General features: G+C 37.7%; 1 protein-coding gene across 1 annotated transcript in view; it reads right to left on the bottom strand.

The window, feature by feature from the left end:
- The window catches only part of LOC145987116 (uncharacterized), a 77,090-nt gene extending 56,908 nt beyond the window's left edge, over nucleotides 1-20,182 (bottom strand). Inside the window, exons 1-2 of the mRNA XM_083121602.1 lie at nucleotides 19,897-20,182; nucleotides 5,219-5,361 (exon numbers count right to left, since the gene is read on the bottom strand). Of these exons, the coding sequence (XP_082977728.1) occupies nucleotides 5,219-5,361; nucleotides 19,897-20,045 (292 nt within the window). The 5' untranslated portion in view covers nucleotides 20,046-20,182. The remainder of the gene's footprint in view (nucleotides 1-5,218; nucleotides 5,362-19,896) is intronic.
- Nucleotides 20,183-21,897: the final 1,715 nt, after the last annotated feature.

Raw genomic sequence — 21,897 nt, 5'->3', positions numbered from 1 at the left:
TAGTTGTGAATATTATCAATGCTGGAAATGTTCACATATTATCAAGCAATAAAAAGCCGATTTTGTCATTAGAAAGTGAAAGTAATTACTAGAGCTATTGAAACAAAAACTGTGATCAAATGAATACTTCTATGATTAAAAGCAGCTAGTAGGTAGGCTTAGGAGGCTCAAAATTATGCAGGGTATGATCAAGATTACATCAGAATTTAGGGTGAACTTGAGGACTGCAGCTCCGGGTCTTCACTGGGAAAGACTGCTTTGAAAAGTACCACATAATGAAAAAATTAGGTACTTCGGATGTGGTAAAAATATAATAACAAACCACACCATGTAACTAGGCGAGAAGTTATAACTGAAACTGTGTAGAGGGGATTGGAGTGAGGTCTTGGTGCTGTAAGCTCCGGGCCTCCACATACGTATATAAATCCCAGCCTGGGTATAGTTAAAATAATCTCTAAATAAGCAAATAAAAACATCATCTTAGCGTTATTTCCTCCAGCAGCACAAAATTATTTCGACATTTTAATTATTATTAGAATAATTTAATCAAGAAGACTTAGATGGGGAGGCCATGTGACACGAATGGCAGAGGAAAGAATAGTTTACATGATTCTTGTTGGGAAACCTGATGGTAAGAGACCAGTAGGAAGGCAAAGACGAAGATGGAAGGATAACGTTGAGACGGACCTAAAAGAAATTGGTAAGGATTGGAAAGATTTGATTGATCTTGCCCCGAAGGGACAGATGGAAGGCTTGTGTTGCTGCAGCCATACACTTAGGAACACTTCATGGACAATGAACAAAGAATTGGTTTTCCGTGTGTTTTAAATCATTCCTAATAAGACGTTCATTTCAATCTAAACATTCAGTGGCGGCGATTAGGAGAAGCGGGAAGTAGGGAATACAGTTCCCCCCGCCACATTTTGCCACTTTTTGCCTCCGCATTATGGTCTCTTTATGCTAATCCTTTTCTGGCCCCTCAAATGTTGGCACCCAACCGCCGCTACTGCAAACATTCAGACAGATTTGTCAGTTGTACAAACCTTGTAAGCTAAGAAAAGTGACCCACAAGGAGTAAGAAAACCCTTTCAGTCAAAAACTCATACGATGAAAATACTATGCTCAGGAACATGCATTTAAATTACGAGAAATTTCACGATTGTCTACCATCACATTTTCTATCACTGTCGCCGAATACATAAAATCAAGTATGTGCCTTGTATTTGCAACACAAGCTTAAACCTAATTCACATTTATTTCACTGTATTAACCTGCATGAAAGAATGTGATTAGATTGTATGGCTGCGCATGGGTAAACACTTCCTTGAAATGATTGTGTCCATCAGTGACAAAGCGAAAGGAAATGGAACAAGATGTGAGAATAGATTAGAAAAGAATAAAAGAGGGAAAAAAAAGAAATAGAGAAAACAAGTAAGAGGAAAATCGGGAGTGTAAGAGAGAGGAGGATACATACGCATATATACGATGGTCTTACAGTGGCGTATCCTGGTTTTAACTAGTGGGTAATCTCCGACACTTGATTCATCCACCCACTCCTCAAGTCTCCCTGCAAATTTACCTCAACATCCATACAGGATTTATGAATATATGTGATAAAAATGTTACCTTATTGTTGCGACCAGTGTCGAATAATTGTTGTGATTGCACTTGCAGTTAATCTACGTTTAGAATTTCAAATAATAAAACAAGAAAATATAATAAATCTATAAGAAAAAACCTGTAACAAAGAATATGAAAGGAATGCGGTAGTGAAATAAAAACCGTCAATATTAATTGAAGTCTAAAATTCAAGTTACCCCAGTGTCCAGTTACTCGTGCATTCCCGATTTTTGTTTGTATACATGGAAGTTTAAGTTCAAGACCTGTGTACAAGAGATGTTACTGGCCTACCTACATTAACTATTTCCAATTTCTCCGGAAAAGATCCCGTTCCAAATATTTTCACACGCAAATATTGTATTATATCCATTGCTTTCAACTTCAGTAAACACAGCACTAGCACGAATACAAACCACTAACAGCTAAACAAATATTACATTTTCGAATCGCTAACAGGAAGAACAGCACAAAGCCACCTACAACACGCAATCAATTCCCTGCGCCAATCTTCTATTGTGGTTCCTTACTTCTTGACTCAGAATTAAATTCCCTATGGATGCTGAAAAATTCCCTTTCCCAGCTTTAAATTCCCTGCGATGCGCAAGGTTTTATAAGTTGGAATCATTGCTTTTTTTGTTTATATATTTTATTCATACATCTTTTATCTTTATGATCATTATTAATCTAAAGCGGGGGAAAAACAACTTAAATTAACTAATTTATGTGTACGTATATATATATAATTTATTTCTGATAGCTTTCCCTTTTAAAAATTATTCATTTCTGTGAAAGAAGTACTGGTTTTGAAGGCTACAAAGAAAGTAATCACGCATCTTAAAATACAAAAATGAAAAAAAGTAAGCATATAGTTTAATTACTTCATTAATCGATTGATTAAATTGTTATTTGACGTCGCTTTTCTGCCACTTTTGGTTAATCACTACGAGTGATGATATGACATTGATGAAGGGACATTTACCAAGAACACCCAGGCCTGTATTCGAACCCTGTAGCTCTGGCGTCGTAGGGAGCTGTGCTAACACTCCGCAACGGAGGTCGGTGTAATTTCTTGAATTTCTAGTTCAAATTTTAATTTATTTAATTACCTTCATTTTCAATATTAAAGTTTTTTTTCCTTTTACAATATCTGTTGAAATAGCAGAGATCAGTAAGACAGAAGCAAATGTAAAATGAGAATTAACATAGAATTGGTTCGCAAATGTTGTTCAGATTTCCCTGTTTCTCGCGCATTTTCAGATGTATTTTCTCTACTTTCTTTTTCAGTACGCAATTTGTGAACCCAGAATTCTGTTTTTTTTTCCCGAGAAATTTCCCTGTCGTAAACAACACAGCTCCTACGATACAAAGGCCATCGGGGAAGAATGGCAGAAGAGGGCGCCACTGCCAGCCGAGGGAACGGCAAAGACTCTGGGGTGGAGAGTGCGACCGATGGACTCTCTCCAGAAGGAGCTTACCCTTGCCACGGAATAACCGCGCCTGAGAAGCAGTGTTTCCTACCCCTCCCGTAAGGGATTTAAAGGGAGCCGGTGGAATCTCACCATGACGTCACCAGATTCCACCAGCTGGAGAAAAAGCCTCACGGACATTCCGCGGCAAACGGTTGAAAACATTTTCGCGCTGGAAGCAAAGAAATATGTGACAAAGATTGGTTCGGAAGAATATTGTGAAGAAATAAAAAAACAACTTTTTAAAAAATTATAGCCGGGTCATCTCCGATTACCTAGGTGACCCAGAGTATACGCCGCTGTGGTCTTACATTTATACTGCCCACGCTAATCTAATATGGAGCTTCTGCCCACCTGGTCGAAAATTTCTGGCGCCACCCCTGCTTCCTCCCTGAAGTTCACAGTAAATGTTTCTTTACGTAGCCACTTATATTATATTGAATTTTATGTATCACATCAGTCAAGTTTTCCTCCTGTTTCTTGGTCAACATTCCCATTGAAAAAGTAGCCGAAAACCGTCGAGGCTTGTGCATGTAGTATGTAGTCCAGCCGACAGATGTCACACCAAATCGGACCATTCCCCTGTTGGTGGAAAGGGGAACTGTTTGAACATAAAAATGTTAAGAATTTTAGAATATTTCTTCTTCCCCTATATTGATTGATTTGGTGTTTTGAGTCCACTTTATGCACAGTAAGGCTAATCGGGACTGGACCTACAGTTTAAAGTGGGATCCGAACCACTATGTGCCTCCACCGGGTATCGAACTCGGGACCTCTTGACGCTACCACTGCGACAAGGCGACGACGCTACCACTGTGCTATCGGGGAGGCACTTCTTCCCCTATAGAAACAACAATAACACCAAACCTCGGAAAAATATAAATCGTGTAGACGATACATTTTACGTATGAGTAGTAATGAAACAAAGGCGTTAGTTGTATTCTGGTTACTTTACTTGATAAGTGTTCTAATTGAAAACAAATGGAGAGAAGCATACGACGTGACATTACATAAAAAAATGTATCCTAGTTCAGTGGTTCTCAACCTTCCTGAGATGCGGCACAGTATATTCTTCTTTTGAAAGTCGATGCCCAGATCCAAACAATTTTATTCGTAAATGTCTGTATTTTTTTTTAACTTTATACAATAATTATATACACCCTTTAAATTATATATTAATAAATAAATTATGGTATAATCATAAGTAATACCACATACAATAGTTACATTATGTTCATTCTTGTTGACAAATACTAAATTGCGTTTAAATTAGTTGTTTACCACTACGGAGATTCAATAAAATATTGTAGTTCCTCAGTCCAACATAATTAAATTAATTTGGTAAGTTCTGATTTTCATTGACATGTTACATTTTGAACACCGAAAATGTCCAATTATTCAGAATATTTCCACCTCAAATTAATTTGTTAATGAAAACTGCTGCGCAAACGCAAACGACAAATTTGAGGAGAACTTGTGGCCCGATATAATTGACGCCAGGGCCCGATACCGTGTCCAGACACGGCGGTTGAGTAACCCTGTCCTATGTGGCCGAGCGCGTTGAATTCTGGAATCACAATCTCACCACCAACGGTCCCGGGTTCGAGTCCTGGACATAAATGTTCCTTTGTGGGTTTTCCATCGTCAATTTAACATAATCAACATTCGTCCTCATCATCAGTTCTTCACGATTTGCCTAAAGAGGAAGAAACGCGATGATATAGAATCAGAAAAAAATACAAATGCCTAAAAATTATAGAATCAGAAAAATGCAAATACATAAAAAAATATACATATTTCTGGTTGCTTATCAGTGAGACTGGTTACCCAGAGCCAGGGAATTTACTGAAATCGGGTCGTTCCAAACTAACACTTTGCCCTCTGTGGTGGGGGGATAGCACCTAGCGCGGGTGAATTATGGGAAAGGGAGCAAACATTAAATATCACAACACTGATGTCATAAATTGACTGTTAGAAGAACATTCTAAACTAAAATTAAGAGCAAATTGCCAACTGTCAAACGAGCATATAAATAGCGATCGAGCCCTGGTTGTTCATCATTCATCCTCATCGTCGCGATTAACTCAGAAGGCAGAAAGACGACATGTTAAATAACCGAAATGGAAACTTACCCATGAATCCAAGACCACTCTTTGCAATGTAATTCTCGAAAGTATCTTCGATCCAGACTCTAGTGAACCAGTTCTCCAATGGATCCTCGCCTTCCGTCACCCAACATCGGCACTTCACGTAGTAGATGACCCGCTTTCGTACACTGTAAGGAAGAGGTACTTCAAAACCAGTGGAGGATTCTAGACTTGGTGGAAGGGGACATTTATCAGCCGAAAATATGTTCTAGCTGGCCTGGGTTTGTATAGCATACTACGAAAATAGGGGTTATGGGTTCGAATCTCGGGTAAGTAATGTTTGTTTATTACTTTATTCTATCATTATCATCTGTTCCCATTGCCTCGATAAAACTAGCGTTATAAATATACAACGGTAGAGAGGCCACAGGCTGAACTTCACTCATGAATAAAGAATTTCCAATTCTAACTCAAAACGTAAAAAGAAATAATCGTGTCATTCCTGCTAAGCCAAGAAATGTAAAAATATACATAGTCTACATTGCTAGGGTCGTTCTTTATTTATTCATTCAATTTAATATAAAATGCTGATCATGGCCCGAATGCCTTGGCACAGAATTAGAAGAGAATTGATAGTTGCCAGACCAGGGCCGCCGTTAGGGGTATGCGACGTGTGCCACCGCACAGGGCCTCGCGCTTCCAAATCAGTTATGTGTTCAATTTTTGTGCAAGCCCGATTGCACTCGAATAGAAGGAAGAAACATAATTGTTGTGAAAAGAAAAATTGCGTCATAACAAATTTCTATTTCTGGTAATGGACAACTCTGTCCTTTCTTGTCAAGCCGCCAGTAAAAATTTGCCGACATGGAACAACGACCCATTTGTGACTCCAACTTTCCCTGATTTCCTGCGGAAGAAATCACGTATGTCAAGTGGAAATCGCCACATATTAATAAATTATGAAATTATATCTCAGACGTTTGCACATCGTTAGCACATGAAAGCACACTATTTATTTTAATAAGCACACAAATATTAATCAAGATATTAATGAGTTTATTGTGGCGATTCTGGCTTGATATCAAGATAAAATCACCACAAATCAAAAAATTATTTTTGAGCAACCAAATTGTACTATCCTTTAGGCATTCGTTAGCACACGAAAGCACACTATTTATTTTAATAAGCACACAAATATTAATCAAGATATTAATGAGTTTATTGTGGCGATTCTGGGTTGATATCAAGATAGAATCTCCCCAAATCAAAAAATATTTTTGAGCAACTAAATTGTACTAGAGCTTAGGCATTCGTTAGCACAGGAAAGCACATTATTAATTTTAATTAAAACGCAAATATTAACTAAGATATTAATGAACTCTGGTATGATATCAAGATAAAGTCGTTAAAATAAGAAAAAATATTTTTGAGCAACAAAATTGTACTTTCTATTAGGCCTTCGTTAGCACACTATTTATTTTAATTGAAACGCAAATATTATCCAAGATATTAATGAACTAATCCTGGCGACTCTGGCTTGATATCAAGATAAAATCGCCACAAATAAAAAGAAATATTTTTGAGAAACTAAATTGTATTATCTTTTAGGCATTTGTCAGTACACGAAAGCACATTATTTATTTTAATTAAAACGCAAATATTTACCAAGATATTAATTAACTCCGCCATTATATGAAGATGAAATCGCTATAAGTATAAAAAAATACCTTTGAGCAATTAAATTGTATTATCTCTTAGGCATTCGTTAGCACATGAAGGCACACTATTTATTTTAATAAAAACGGCATGATATCAAGATAAAATCGCTACAAGTCAAAAAATTACTTTTGAGCAAGAAATTGTACTTTATTTTAGGCATTCGTTAGCACACGAAAGCACACTATTCATTTAAATTAGAACACAAATAGTATTCAACATCTTTGACATTAATACCTGAATCTTCATGATTTTGGCTTGATATCAAGGTAAATTTGCTGCAAATCAAATTTGTATGGATAAGAGACAGCTGTGAAGACGCTTGAAAAACTTTTCAACGTGTATCGATGGTCTCTGTGGGTAGTTTACCGAATTCATAAAAGAACAATAATTTTTTATGCATTACAGACGATTTAGGGGTTAATTATGGCTTATTCACGAAGAAGCATTTTTAGAAAATTACGAGGTGTACTGGCAACATTGATTGGGTCAGAGGGCAGTATCAGGTAGGTGTGCCTGGCATCTGGTTATGATAGTCAGTGTCCAGATGAAAGAAAATATTTGAAATTTTTTGTACAAAAGATAGGTAGGTTAGTTTTTAATACAAAAAATTTCAAATATTTCTTTCATTTTGACATTCTTTTATCAATTCGGTAAATATCTCCAGAGACCAATGGTACATATTGAAAACTTTTTGCAAGCGACTCCATAGCTGTAATTAATCCATGCTCGCTTTCACTTTGTACATTTTTTTAAAAAGAACCTTAGTAACTTTTTCCCATACTGAATGTTCATGAACAGCACAATTTTCTAGTTTAATGTTTAAAAAATATCCACATGGACAAAGGTAATACCTAGTAGAAGATTCATGTCTCTATAACTATTTGTACAAAAGTAACGTACATTCAGTCTTGGTTGCTTGACTTTTTGGACACCCTGTAGAAGAAATGGCCAGTAAGTGTCTCTTGGTTGCTACACCTTGTTAAATTATTTAGCTAATTGCAAAATATGACATTACGAACCTCTAAACTCTTCTAACACTGCAAGTGAAATGGGTTAGCCACAATTGGTAAAAATCCAAAATTTCAAGCCGGATTTTTATCGGATAGAAACCGTCCATTCAAAAAGCAGGCTTTACACACACACACACACACACACACACAGTGCAAGCAAAAATGAGCTACAGCGACACGGTAGGCTATCACTGCGTTAAGAAGCAAGTGCTGCAAACAAAGGAGGAAGACGTACACATTTGGGGATTAGAAATAATATTAAAAAATAGAAAAAAAATTATATGTAGTGGGGTGGGTGTGAGATTCGGGAAGAAGGATGGACGCATCAGTAGAAAATCAAATAGTGACACATAATGGACATAGAGAAGAAATGATATCGACTGTCGCACAATGGAATAGCAAGGAAATGGGGTAAGGGGAGTTTCAACAATTTGGTAGGGAACAAGGAACGGGGGGGGGGGTTGACATGGTTCAGGAATGAGAAAAAAAGAAATAAAAGCCAATAAAGCGGAGTGAACCGTGTGCCCATTTTCCACCGAGGAGTGAAAGACGAATAGTTGTTTGCTGCTTGACAAGCTAGAGTTCTTGTCTACTCTTACGGCGGGTGCTCTACATGCTGGCAAGGGAAGTGGGGATCGGGGAATACGCAGCAAACCAACCAGACAACAGCGGTGGCACCGGTAATTACGGCCTGGCGGGAGGAACTACTACGCGCACCTCGTTCTACAGGCTGCTTAGTTTCTTATCGCGCTGGATTGGTCGCTTCCCCGATCCCCACTTCCTTTGCCAGTATGTAGAGATGCCCGCCGTAAGACTGGACAGGAGCTATAGTCATTCATTAGTGTTGTCCACGAGACGAGACGAGACGAGACGAGACTTTGGCGTATGCCAACAAAAGTCAAAAGTAGCAGAAACACAATATTTTTCCGGAAAGTGGAATAAAGCTCCAAATATTTTATCCATTGCGTGGTGAGAATAAATAAGGTTCGTTAATCATGAGGACATTAATGTTAAAAATGCAGTTTCTTGGTTACTGATTGCTAGGTATCTTATGAAATCTACCTTGTGGTTTTTCTCGCTTCCATACAACTGTCAATCCTTTTGAAATGTTTTCCCCTGGACCTTTTTTCTTTCTGAATATCGAACTTCCGTGCACTATGAAAATTTACATTTTTTCTTTAAATTCTAAGCTTGGCGCTCGGGAGCAACAAAAATGTTTTTAAATGTGTAGTACGAACACAAAAGACTATTTAAAATTTCAATACTTAGTATATTACATATAGAAAGCATTTATTGTTTTTAATATTGTTAAACATCTTCTATGACATAAGTTTCATAAAGTGTTTCTTTGTGATATTGTGCTGTTTCGTATGCTCAGCTTATGACGCACATACTTCTTTGTTTTCCCTTTAGCCTCTAAGTCCGGTACCACCACCGCTTGATCTAATTTATCCTTCGGCAGGCACGCATCTAGAAATATATGTCGGGGGAGGGTGTTCGAGCCAAGTGTTTCAGAAAAAATGGTAATAACATTAACATCAACAATCAAGAAAATGTTTAAATTAATACATTAATATAATTCATGTCTATTCACTTGAATATGCAAATTAATTAGTTCTATTATTATTATTATTACATGAAATGTTACAAAGACGGTACAAGAATAGTAATATAACAGCACGAATATTAGCTAATATCTAGCTTATGTGTAGTTAAGTACGCCAAAATTTGCATAAAAACAGTTGTCCTGGCAAGGTGGCTCAGTCGGTAACGCGTCTGACTACCATGCTCAAGGTCCCGGGTTCGATCCCCGGCCGGTTCAAATCCGGGAACTTTTCTAACGGTGGAAGCGGCCCCGGCGCCTACCCAGCGTCGAATAACATGGGTACCTGGGGGAAACACTGGGGGGTAAAGGCGGTCAGGGGCGTGATGCTGATCACATCACCCCCACTCACGACCGGATCAAGAAAGTGTGGGGCGTTACCCCCATACCCCCTATACGCCTTCATGGCGTGGTGCTATGCACAGGGGAACACTTTACTTTTACCTGGCAAGGAAATTAATGACAAAAAAGGTGATGAATTGAATATTTGCTGAATAACAAAAAAGGATGTTAAATCCAGTTGACGAAAAAAAAAGTCCCTAATTAATATTTCTGTACATAAATCTTCATTGATACTGTCATGCAAAGCCGTATGGTCGCAATAGAATCCTTGTTCGGTAGGAATAAGTAACCCTCGATTATGCTAAACAAATATATTTTTTGTTTAGCTAGAGCAAGACCCCAGGCGGATGCAAGAAGCCGTTCCTGCAAAAGTGTATGTTTCACGAAGCAAAAAAACTTGACAAAACCACCACGTATGGAAGGCAAACCTGCATTTATTTTATATCGCATATTTTCAGACCCGTGTCTCCTGAACTTATAAAAATCCAAACTTTAATAACTTTTTTAGACATGCTATAGTTGAAAAAAATATGTTTAGATGCACCAAAAGTGCATCATTATCAGATTATGCATATAACGTGTTATTGGAATCAACCTATTTGTGTAAATTGGATGCCTCCCCGATGGCGTAGTAATAACGCCGAGGTCTTGTAATTAAGGGTCCTCGCGTTCTATACCCAATGGAGGCACAAATTGAACCGAATCGCACTTTAAACTGAACGTCGGTTCGCAATTTAGCCTATTTGTAAATCAAGTCAACTAAAAGAAATACAATATCAACGTTAAGAATATTAGAATCCACTAATACACCCGCAGGTAAGTCAAATTTCACATGTCCCTTTCCATCCTCGTTCATAGACTTCCTGCAATACTCTTTTGCATGTGTGTTGCATCCCACCAGGTGCGAAAAATGTGAAGAGTTATTCTTTCCCTGTACTGCGTTATCTCTTTTTATAACAGTAAGGCTAAATTCTCGTTTTATCTGAACTTTTAAAAAAACGTGGAAAATACTTCTCTATCTTTAAACAACCACCCTTTCTCATGTACGTGTAAAACAATCCCACTCTGTCTCAGAAAACCTCTTCCTACGATCAAATGGCGGAAACAACTCTCAAATCTCAACAATTAAAAATGTATGCTTAAATTTCCTATCATTTATACAAACAGTAGCACATATCACGTCCTTTAGTGCAACACTGTCAACAGCTAATGTTACTTTACTCGTCCTAATAAATTTACTTCCAACCAGTGACGGCGCCAGGGAAATGTGACGGGGGGGGGGGCGGAAGGTGGCAACACTACATATATAACATATATATACATATATAATAATAGTTTTAATAATAATTATTATTATTATATTCATGTATGCTGTTTTGTATTTGTCCCTTGTTTAGAGTGGACGTTTACTGCCTAAATTTTCTTCTTGATTACGAGTTTATCTCCATATGATTCTATTTAATAAAGGCATTAATTCTTTTTTATTCGTAACTTGCGTTGTCTCTAGTGACCTATTTCAGTATTGGAAGACATTCATAATTTTATAATTCATCGTCTTTCAGGAGATGAAACTACTGATATAAATATTCAAGTTATAAGGTAATAATATAAATGACGAAAAAATGTTTCGAAGAGTTTAATTTTCTTGCAAAATGAACGTGACGTTGGAAGAAATTAATCTTCTTCAGTATTAGAAACAATGAAAGTCACTTAGTGAAGTGCAATTCTCCTGTAGGAGAATTCTGCTCTATGTGCTTTGGAGAACACATTGCCCACCTTTGGTATGTCCAGGACTTGACATTTCTTCTCAATATCAAGGACAGCCATATGAGGCAGTTTGCATCCAGCATCCTGTTTCGAGCAAGCCTTTTCAAAGATTTTAAGGACGAAACGGTTGTTTCACATTCACACGCTGCATTGGAAACTGGAATTGTTACAGAGAATACAACTAGTGTGTGAACCTTGTGAAATGCCAATTTATATTTTCCTAGGATTTCAAAGAAATCCATTAAGTGGAGTACTTCAGTGCCATCTTTGTAACGCAGAAGAGTTTGGGGCAAAATTTGTGTTTCACATTTCAGGGAAATGTTATCACAGGATAAAAATTCTGAAAAAGAAATATTCTGACCCTGGCATTACTTACTCTTACTCTACCACTCAAACGCATGTCTGTGCTACACAATTACAGGCACCTATGGGGTTCGTGGGAAGAAGTTCTTCGACTTTGATATGTACGAGAAAGAGCGAACCTGCTCGCGATGTGTTTTGAATCGAATTTTAAGTGTAATTTGCATTTTAAGGTTCAAGTTCAATACATTTCCGAATAAAATACCCTCATTTTGAAATTAACTTTAAGAGTATCGAAGAAATGCCCTTTGTTAAGGTTTGCCTCAGGCTCATCATCTCGAAATTCAAGTCCCTGAATAGTAAGAAACCGCGACAAACAACAACTGACATGTAGTGTCGGTTTTTCTCCGATCACCTTTGGTCCCGGGTTCGATACCCAGTGGAGGCACTTTAAACTGTAGGTCCAGTCCCGATTAGCCATACTGTGCATAAAGTGGACTTAAAACACCAAATCAATCAACCAACCAAATCTTGAATCAACTTTAAATGTCTTTTACTAATTAGCGTTGTCACTAACGACCCACGATTAGAATAATTTGCCCGTACTACAGATGATGTTTTGTGGTCCTCAAAATATGTTTTAAAACCATCCACATTCAACGCTTTTTCCCAGTTCTTAAAACTGGTTAAAACTTAAATTAATATCGACGATTACAGGACATACATGAATGAGAAATCACCTCTGCCCAGGTCAGTGCTGGAATCTTGAACGAAAGACACACACACACTTTCGTATATATACTAAAACAAATTTAGTCAAGTTGGTATTATAAGCAGGAAAGTGATATCATGCAGAATACAACACTTTGAAAAGGTGAAAATCGTCATACTCTTATAAATGAACTCTCTTATTATTCGATATTTAATTAACTTCAGTTGGGGGGCACATGGGGGGGGGCGAAGTGTCTGACTTGTGGCGCCCGCCTGCCACCCCCTTTGGCGTCGTCACTGCTTCCAACCCTCTAATAACTTCGCTGTTGATAGCCTCAGCTTCGAAATGGAAGCTTGCGTTTCGGCGAATAATACAAAGGACTTGTTTATCTTACAAGGGGTTCACTGTCCTTCTTTCATTCAAAGTCTGCCGTTTTCCATTTCTCTCAGCTTTTCCTAGCAGCTGAAAAGGATCCTAAGTGTCCCTCGTATTATTGTTCCTGTAAAACTTTCTGTCGGCAAGCAAAGCAAATTACAGAATTTTTATTGCCCCTCCCTTGCATCAACCTTCATTCCAAGGTCTGGATTTATGGCACTCGCTACTGCAGGTCAACCTCGCCCCTAAAGCAACGGTGTGCATTGTTCAAAGCGAAACCTCTGTCAGTGGTGAGCGGCGAAAAATAGTCTAGGAATACACCCTGGCCGTAACCAGGCAGGGTGTGCGCTGAGCTCCCGCCTCACCCCTCCCCCCCTGGCATTGCTGTCAGCTTCCCTCTGAAGTTTTATAAAAACTACTTTGTGAAATTTGTTTGGTAACGAGTGAAAATGTAGAGAGTAGATACTACATGTATTTTGCTCAAAAACTTGGCTAAATTCACAGAATAAAAAGAACAGATACAACATTCGTTCATCTGATTTACAGAAAGGCTAATCGGGACTGGACCCACAGTTTAAAGTGGGATCCAAATCATTATATGCCTTCACCAGGTATCACACCCGGGACCCCTTGATTACAAGGCGACGACGCTATCACTTTACCATCGGGGAGTCCCCTCATAGAACAAAGTTTCCTCCTACGAAAATTATACAGAACTTAGTTACCTTCCTTCACTTGAAATCTATTCTATTTCAGCCTCAGTATTTCCTTATTACAATCCAACGAATAGTATTCTCCTTAAATAAAAATAAAAGCATTGGAAATAATCTTCAAACGGACGTAAAAAAGTCGAATCCAACCACCTGTGGATTGCCTCAGGGAAACAACAAGAATTTTCTCAACAAAGACATTTCCGAAATTTCCATAACATTCTAATAATTTCGCAACCCGTGCAAATAATCATGTGGTAAAATCTTGTCATGGTTCCCTGTAAACTCTAAAATCACCAAATTAGTTCTTTCCATATTTCCCGTATTTTCTCCTCCTCTTTAGCACACCCCCTATACGCCTTCATGGCGTGGTGCTATGCACAGGGGAGAACTTCGCCTTTTTTTTTTATCTTTAGCTCTCAGCTGCTCGGAGTGGGATAATGCAAGATTATTTGTCCCTAATTATCTCCTTCTCTTAGTCTTGCTAATATCTTGGACTCCCTAATAACTTTCCCAACAACTCCTCATCAATTTGTACTGCCATGTTTCCTACAATACTCGAAGGTAGAATTCTGTGTACGGTGTCAAGTGGATACCGCGACAGAGAAACGAAAATCGGAAGCGGAGGTAAAGCAAGGATGTGTTCTGTCGCCCCTGCTCTTCACTCTCTATATAAATTATATAGTGGCGTATATAGAGAGTGAACAAGCCGACACCCCCAAGGTGGGGATGACAAGGGTACCGGCGCTCCTGTTCGCAGATGATGTGGTTCTGATCTCGGAGACAATTGCCGGCCTACAAAGGGCTCTGGACGGGTTGGAAAAATACAGCAGAGAATCCAAACTGCAAGTAAATCTCACAAAAGCAAAAATTATGGTGTTCAAAAACTGATATGTATATGGAAAAGACGAAAGGTGGACTTTCAGAGGGCAAGAATTGGAAAGGGTAAAAATAATAAAATACTTGGGACTAGTTTTCACTATGGCAGGGACATGGACAAGACATATGCAAACGGTACAAGGAAAGGCTGGGGCAATAACAAACGAAATAATGCGGATAGTATGGAAATTGGAGAAATACGATATACATTTTGTGGAAAAGCTATATCGTACATTATTAATAGGGTCAATAGGGTACGGGAGGGAGATATGGGGAGCAAAGGGGGGGGGGTACTGAACAGAATCCAATGCACATTTTACAAGAGTGCTTTGCATATCAGCATGGGCACTGCAAACTGCGACGTGCTACGGGAACATGGACTGGTCAAGGAGCATACGTGGGATATGTTGAGAAAGGTTAAATACTGGGCGACATTAGTATCGAGAAGGGAGAACTCGGTAAAATGGCAAGCGCTGATGCAACGGGTACAAGGGGAGGAAATGGGAACGTGGGGGGAATAGATCAGAGACAAACTATACGAAATGGGACTGGAATGGAAATGGGAGGGGGGACACGTCGACCAGGGGGTATTGCAATTAGTGAAACAAACATTAGAGGATATGGATAGGCAGGAATAATAGCGGAATGTGAAACTAAGAGATCGCTCGAACTCCAAAGAAGGGGACCGCGGGAATGGGGACAAGTAGCGTACATCAAGAAGGTGAGCATGGTGGCAAAAAGGGGGTTGACATCGATGAGGCTGGGGGATTGGAGACACAATACTGTAAAAAACTAGGAAGGGAGATATAAATGCGTATTACGCAATGGTGACGATGGGACAGAACATTTATTCTTATGTCAGGACACGCGCGTTCTGCAGGAGGAGAAGCTACACAACATAAGCTTGGAAAGAGTGTTTGAATCAATTGTAGTGCAAAGGAGCATGGAACTATTGGAAAAAGTGGGGGTATATTTACAAACATTTAGGGGGGAAAGAAGTGCTGTAAAGAGACGGGATAAGGAAGAGGAATAAGTGCTAATTTACCAGAACTGCTATGTTAACATCTATACGGAATGTAACGGATAGTGTAGTCTGTAGGGAATCATAGTTATGTAATAAGAATATATGTAGTGCGCACAACCGATGGCTCGCACACGAGATGAGTAATAAATACTTATACAATGTTTTTCCTACTTCCTAATAACATTCACTTCTGTATACCCTTTGATGTAAAAATTAAATAATAATAATAATAATAATAATAATAATAATAATAAACCTTATTCGTCGGTCCGTTTATCTTTCCAACCTATAGAGCTGAGACTATGTTTACAAGATAAATCTCAGACTCAGATACTCCACGATGTTTTGGCCCCTCCTCCCACCTTCTCTACCTGCCCTTTTACTTGAAGTTATTGAGAATTGTTTTAGTATCTGGAGTGCCATCGTAACATAAAATTATTAACCTGGAATAAATTGAAAAAAAAATGGGTAGTAACGCTGTGTGTCGAAATAGTATTGAAAATAAGTTTAGGTATTCATTCATTACTCTCTCTAGAATAGTCATCTTTTGACTTAATACACGCTTTATCAACGTTTCTAATTGAAATACTTTATTCCAAGCAAACAAGTATTTGCAACTGATTAAATATTTTGCTTTTATTTTTCGAGACATTCGAGACGAGACGAGACTTTTCAAAAGCCGTCCCGTCCCGTCTCGTGTCTCGTCTCGAAAACGAGACGAGACATGCCTTCCGTCTCGTCCCGTCTCGAATTTCAAAAGGTTTGTCCCGTCTCGTGAGCAACACTATCATTCATGGGACAAATTGGTAAAAATATAACGTAGTGGGAAACAATTAAAGTTATGGAAGACACACACAACACATTATCCTAACCGTTCCACAAGTTTCATGTTGCATTTCAATTGCAACTTAATTCAAACGTTCATATAGCGTGCCCTATCAGTGATCTCAAAACTTTACCCTTTGAGTACTTGAAAAACCACTGAATAACAGAGACTATCTTATCAAACGAAGAATGTATTTGTACATACAAAGATATATATATATATATATATATATATATATATTATCAAAGGCACATAATTCGTACCTACACTTCCTACGAAGGAAATGCCTAAAAGAAAGTACAATTTAGTTACTGAAAAATATTTTTTTTGATATGTGGCGATTTTATCTTGATATGAAGCCAGAATCGCCACAATAAACTCATTAATATCTTCATTAATATTTGCGTACGTATTAAAATAAATAGTGTGCTTTCGTGTGCTAACGAATGCCTAAAAGATAGTACAATTTAGTTGCTCAAAAATATTTTTTTGGTTTGTAGCGATTTTGTCTTGATATCAACCCAGAATCGCCACAATAAACTCATTAATATTTTGATGAATATTTGTGTGCTTATTAAAATAAATAGTGTGCTTTCGTGTGCTAACGAATGCCTAAAGGATAGTACAATTTGCTTGCTCAAAAATAATTTTCTTGATTTGTGGCGATCTTATCTCGATATCAAGCCACAATAAACCCATTACTATCTTGATTAGTATTTGTGTGTTTATTAAAATAAATAGTGTGCTTTCGTGTGCTAACGAATGCCTAAAAGATAGTACAATTTAGTTGCTCAAAAATAATTTTTGATTTGTGGCGATTTTATCTTGATATCAAGCCAGAATCGCCACAAGAAACTCATTAAAATCTTGATGAATATTAGTGTATTTATTAAAATAAACAGTGTGCTGACGAATGCCTAAAAGATAGTACAATTTGGTTGCTCAAAAATAATTTTCTTGATTTGTGGCGATCTTATCTTGATATCAAGACACAATAAACTCATTACTATCTTGATTAATATTTGTGTGTTTATTAAAATAAATAGTGTGCTTTCGTGTGCTAACGAATGCCTAAATAATATTTTAATTTAGTTGCTCAAAAATATTTTTTTGATTTGTAGCGATTTTATCTTATATCAAGCCAGAATCGCCACAGTAAACTCATTAAACTTGATTAATATTTGTGTGCTTATTAAAATAAATAGTGTGCTTTCATGTGCTAACGATGTGCAAACGTCCGATATAAAATGTCATAATGTATTAATATGAGGCGATTTCCACTTGACATACGTGAAGAAATCCTGCCTAATGTTTGACCGAGGACATGCATCATAAAATGGTTATTTGTCTGGAAACTGAGGGGACAACAAATTTGATGGTGTGCCGCTCCGCGAAAAGACTAAAACAAGAGACGGCATCAAATCCTTGAAGGTCCGCTGGGCTCTTTACTACAAACCCTCGTGCCTACAACCACAGCTGGGTGTCTTTAAAGGCAAGATGAAACCGTCTACCGAGTGTCTGATACTCCATTAGGGGTACGAATTTGTAGTCAGCAAAAACCTCTGAATCAAGTAGGTAAATAGGCACCCAAATGATAAAAATGCATTTCTCTGTTTTTGGCCTCCTCGTGGCGTCGATGATGAAAGGTGGTTAGATGAAATTTGGAGAAAGTTATTTTATATTAAAGAAATAAATTTAAGTGTAGCTATTACTGTGAAGAGGGCTCCCGCGAAGTCTATTGGTTAGCGTTCTAGATTTTGGTGCGAGTGGTCCCGGGTTCGATTCCCAGTACGAACTCTCAAAATTTCGGTATTAACCCAGCATCGTGAGAACAATTAAGGAGCTACTTAAAAGAAGCAGTAGCGGGCTCCAGTCTCAAAAGCCAGAAAATAGCGGCGATGGAATTCGATGCGCTCACCACGGTCACCCAAAGAAAAGCTGATTAGCAGGCTGTGCCCCTAAGACGGCTCTTGCGCCACGGAGTTGTTTGTAGCAGCATTACTGCGAAGAAGTTCGAGATTAAAGATAAGTTCAGTTCTTTTGCTTCACTCCTATCATCCCATTTTTAAATTCCTACTGTTCAAATATCTAATTCCCAAAAAATGCACTCGCTCGAATCCTGGCGTGGGCTTGGATGTTCCTTTGTGAGTGTCTTCTTCAATTCTATATAAGCGTCATTCATGCTCATCGTTACGATTTAACTAAAGAGGCAGAAAAGTGACGTAAAATGAGAAAAGTAGGCATAAATATAGTTTGAGAACAGTCCCATTGCTGGCACAATCAATAATTTGCCTGTCACTTTCATGCACTGAAATGTGAGTGCAGCATTTAAGCAAACCTCAGTTTGCAATAATTTATTTTCATTTTGCTGCAAGTATAGTAATTTCCAGATTTTTTAGGCAACCCATACGCAACACAAGATTGGCGTCAATCTTTAGTCCTTATTTAGTGATTTTCCAAGCACTTCATATTGTAAATAGCTCTTGTATAGCACTCTCGTAAAAAAGTGCCATGTCAAATTAATATTGCGTTTTACTGTACTTGACGACAGTATTTATGTCTCAAACTTAGATATGAAATAAAAATCCTAGGAAAATAAATTATAAGGAAAACACTAATACAACAACAAAAATTACACAAGATTATTTCACTCTCTAATCAGGGGTGTACTGTGTTTTCTTCCGCGGCCTTCCCTCCCTCTGACGTCAAAATTGACAACTCCATCCATTTCCAAAAAGGGGCTTCATGGCAGGCGGTGTGCAGGTCATATGACCTTGGGTCCGCATATTGTCCCCGCAGATGAAATTGAAGTAAAGATCTAGAGATATGAGTACTTTATTTTTTATTGTCTCTCAAACCCTCCCAGAGAAGGAACGTTTCCAGATTTTGCCCGATTTTACAACCACGCCAAAGTGTCAACAAATTTCAAGTCATTAATGTTTGACACAGTAGTGCGTGCGGGTGTGTAGAATCACGATTTTAGGAATGTCTAGGGAACGGGACAAATTTGGTAAATTTGAATCCGGATTCCAAAAGGCTTAAAAAAAGGGGGGGAAAGGACGCGTTTTTAAAAAGTCAGAAGGGTGTCTTCGAAAAATCTTGCTGCCTGTAAATTCAAATTTCACAACGATAAACGGAAATAATGTAGATACACTTGACGTCAATGCTTTTAAAGCTAACAATGAAGAATTTCACATTTTTTCTGATAAATGTTAGTGTTCTCAAATTTTGCGTAAATTAAATGAGGGCTGGTGGATGAATCACCGTCTACGACATAGAAATGTGCGTGCCCATCTGGGACCCTTTGAGACTCTTACAGAACCTTACATTTTAATAGCTACTACACCAAAATAACATTGGCTTATTGGAATTTAATTCTAAATAATTCTTTGTAACTTAAACAACGCACAGGCTGAAAGAAAATTGTTGATAAAATTAGTACAAGTGATGACTTACCTGGACCAGACATTTCGGATTTTTTCCCAAAATTTATAATTTGCAGATTTCTTTCTGTCCTCAACGAAAGATATTTCTTTTTCTCTCTTGTATTTTTCGAGTTTCTTCTGCAGTCTGTAGGCTCTATAAACTTGCAAAAAATGTGACATTTTTCTTAAATTAAAATATTTTGTTTACTAGGAACGAATCAGTCAAAATATATGTAATGAAGTAATTAATTACGTGTAGTCCACTATCTTGTTCAATATACACAACGTTTAACAACGCTGAAAGCATGTAGGATATACCAAGAATCTAGAATCTAATAATCTTGATTAGAATTATATACTTGTCAATGGCCAAGTTGGAACTATTCAGGTGAGTATATCGTGGATATTAAACGCACATGATCAACCGACGTCACATGGTGGAGGAACTCTTGAATTTCTAAAGAACAATAGAGTTATTATTTTAACAGTATTATTAGCGTCCACTTCAAATACATTTGAAGGGGATGGAAAGTCTGACATAATACAGTTCCTCTTGGTAAATTTCGGGGAACAGAAAGTGCCTTGCCTCGCCATAGCAGTATTTTACTATTAATTTCTTACATACCTAGGTATGCATATACTACTTACCAGTGTTTGAAAATAACTAAGTAGTTATAAGAAACGCAGTTACAAGTAACAGTTACTTTTGAGGAATTCTAACTGTAACTAACTACTTTTCAAAGTAATCAGCGACGTCGGAACTTGTTCAAGAGTGGGGGGGGCAGGTTTTTCAACTTACCAACCGATTTTAAAAATCTCTTTCCCCCCTATATATATATATATATATATATATATATGGGGTGGGGAGAGTACATATGCATAGCCTACATACATAAATAGGCTATATGTATTACATATTCACATAATTACATTATTACATAATTATATACACATTTATGTACGTAAACATACGTGTATATATGTATATATATGTATATATATATATATATATATATATATCCTATATGTCATTTATTTTTATATAGCTATTTATTAGGCATGCGTTTCTGGCAAACCACAATAAATAAATTAACCCACTATTCGATGCTCTGTTGATTGTTTCAATGTCGTTTATTTTAGCTAAACGGGGAGATGAGGGGAGGATAAATAAATCTCTCCTTCCGCAGGTCAAGAAAGTGTCCATGTTGATCATACATTTTCGTAGCAAGGGGTAGGCTGTAGAGGAAGAAATTTGATCCGCCACTAAGACATCTTACTTCTTTTTGTCATGCCGACCTCAGTGGCGTAGTGGTTATCGCAGCGCGCTACGAAGCCTGGGGTCCCGAGTTCGAATCCCGGACTGGGTATGGGTGTTATTTGTGAATGTCATTTCATCAATTTCATCGTGCCATCACTCATTCTCTTCTTCGCGATTAGCCAAAAGTAGTAGAAAAGCAAAGTAAAATAAACAAAATCAATCAATCAATCAATCAATTCTTTGTATCACAAAGTGTGTGAAGACCATAATTTTAAATAAAATTAGGAGTTCCGATGAAATTTTCTGCCCTATTAAAGAAAACCGAAAAAAGATAGGTAAATATTGCGTGTGGTAGCCTTCTGTTAGAAGAATAACAAAGTGACAAAAATTTGATTCGAAGTCAACATTATACACAAGGACTCAACGAAGCTGTATCTATGGGGTAGGTAAAGAACAGTTACGGGAGTGACCCTGTGGTGTTTCTCCACACATGGAAATGAGCATATAAAGATTTTAATACTATAGATACGCCTAAATTGATGAAAATATATGCACTCAAAAATCCGCCGTCGTCGTGAAGGTGCCATGATAACGATCTAAAAATATGAAATTAATCACTGTCAAATTCCGTATATTTTCAACTATCTCTGGTCATGCGCGCCGACTACGTGGGTGCTCCGGGGCTCGAGCACCCACATGAATAATCTTGTGGGTGCGGCGCACCCACAAGATTTTTAGTTTGATAAAACAAAATAAAATAAATATTTCTCACTT

This window comes from Lepisma saccharinum, chromosome 1 (genome assembly GCF_977018435.1).
Source record: "Lepisma saccharinum chromosome 1, izLepSacc3.1, whole genome shotgun sequence".
In the NCBI taxonomy this organism is placed as follows: Eukaryota; Metazoa; Arthropoda; class Insecta; order Zygentoma; family Lepismatidae; genus Lepisma; species Lepisma saccharinum.
Note: the sequence above shows the minus strand (reverse complement) of the source record. Positions and strands in the feature narration are given on the sequence as shown.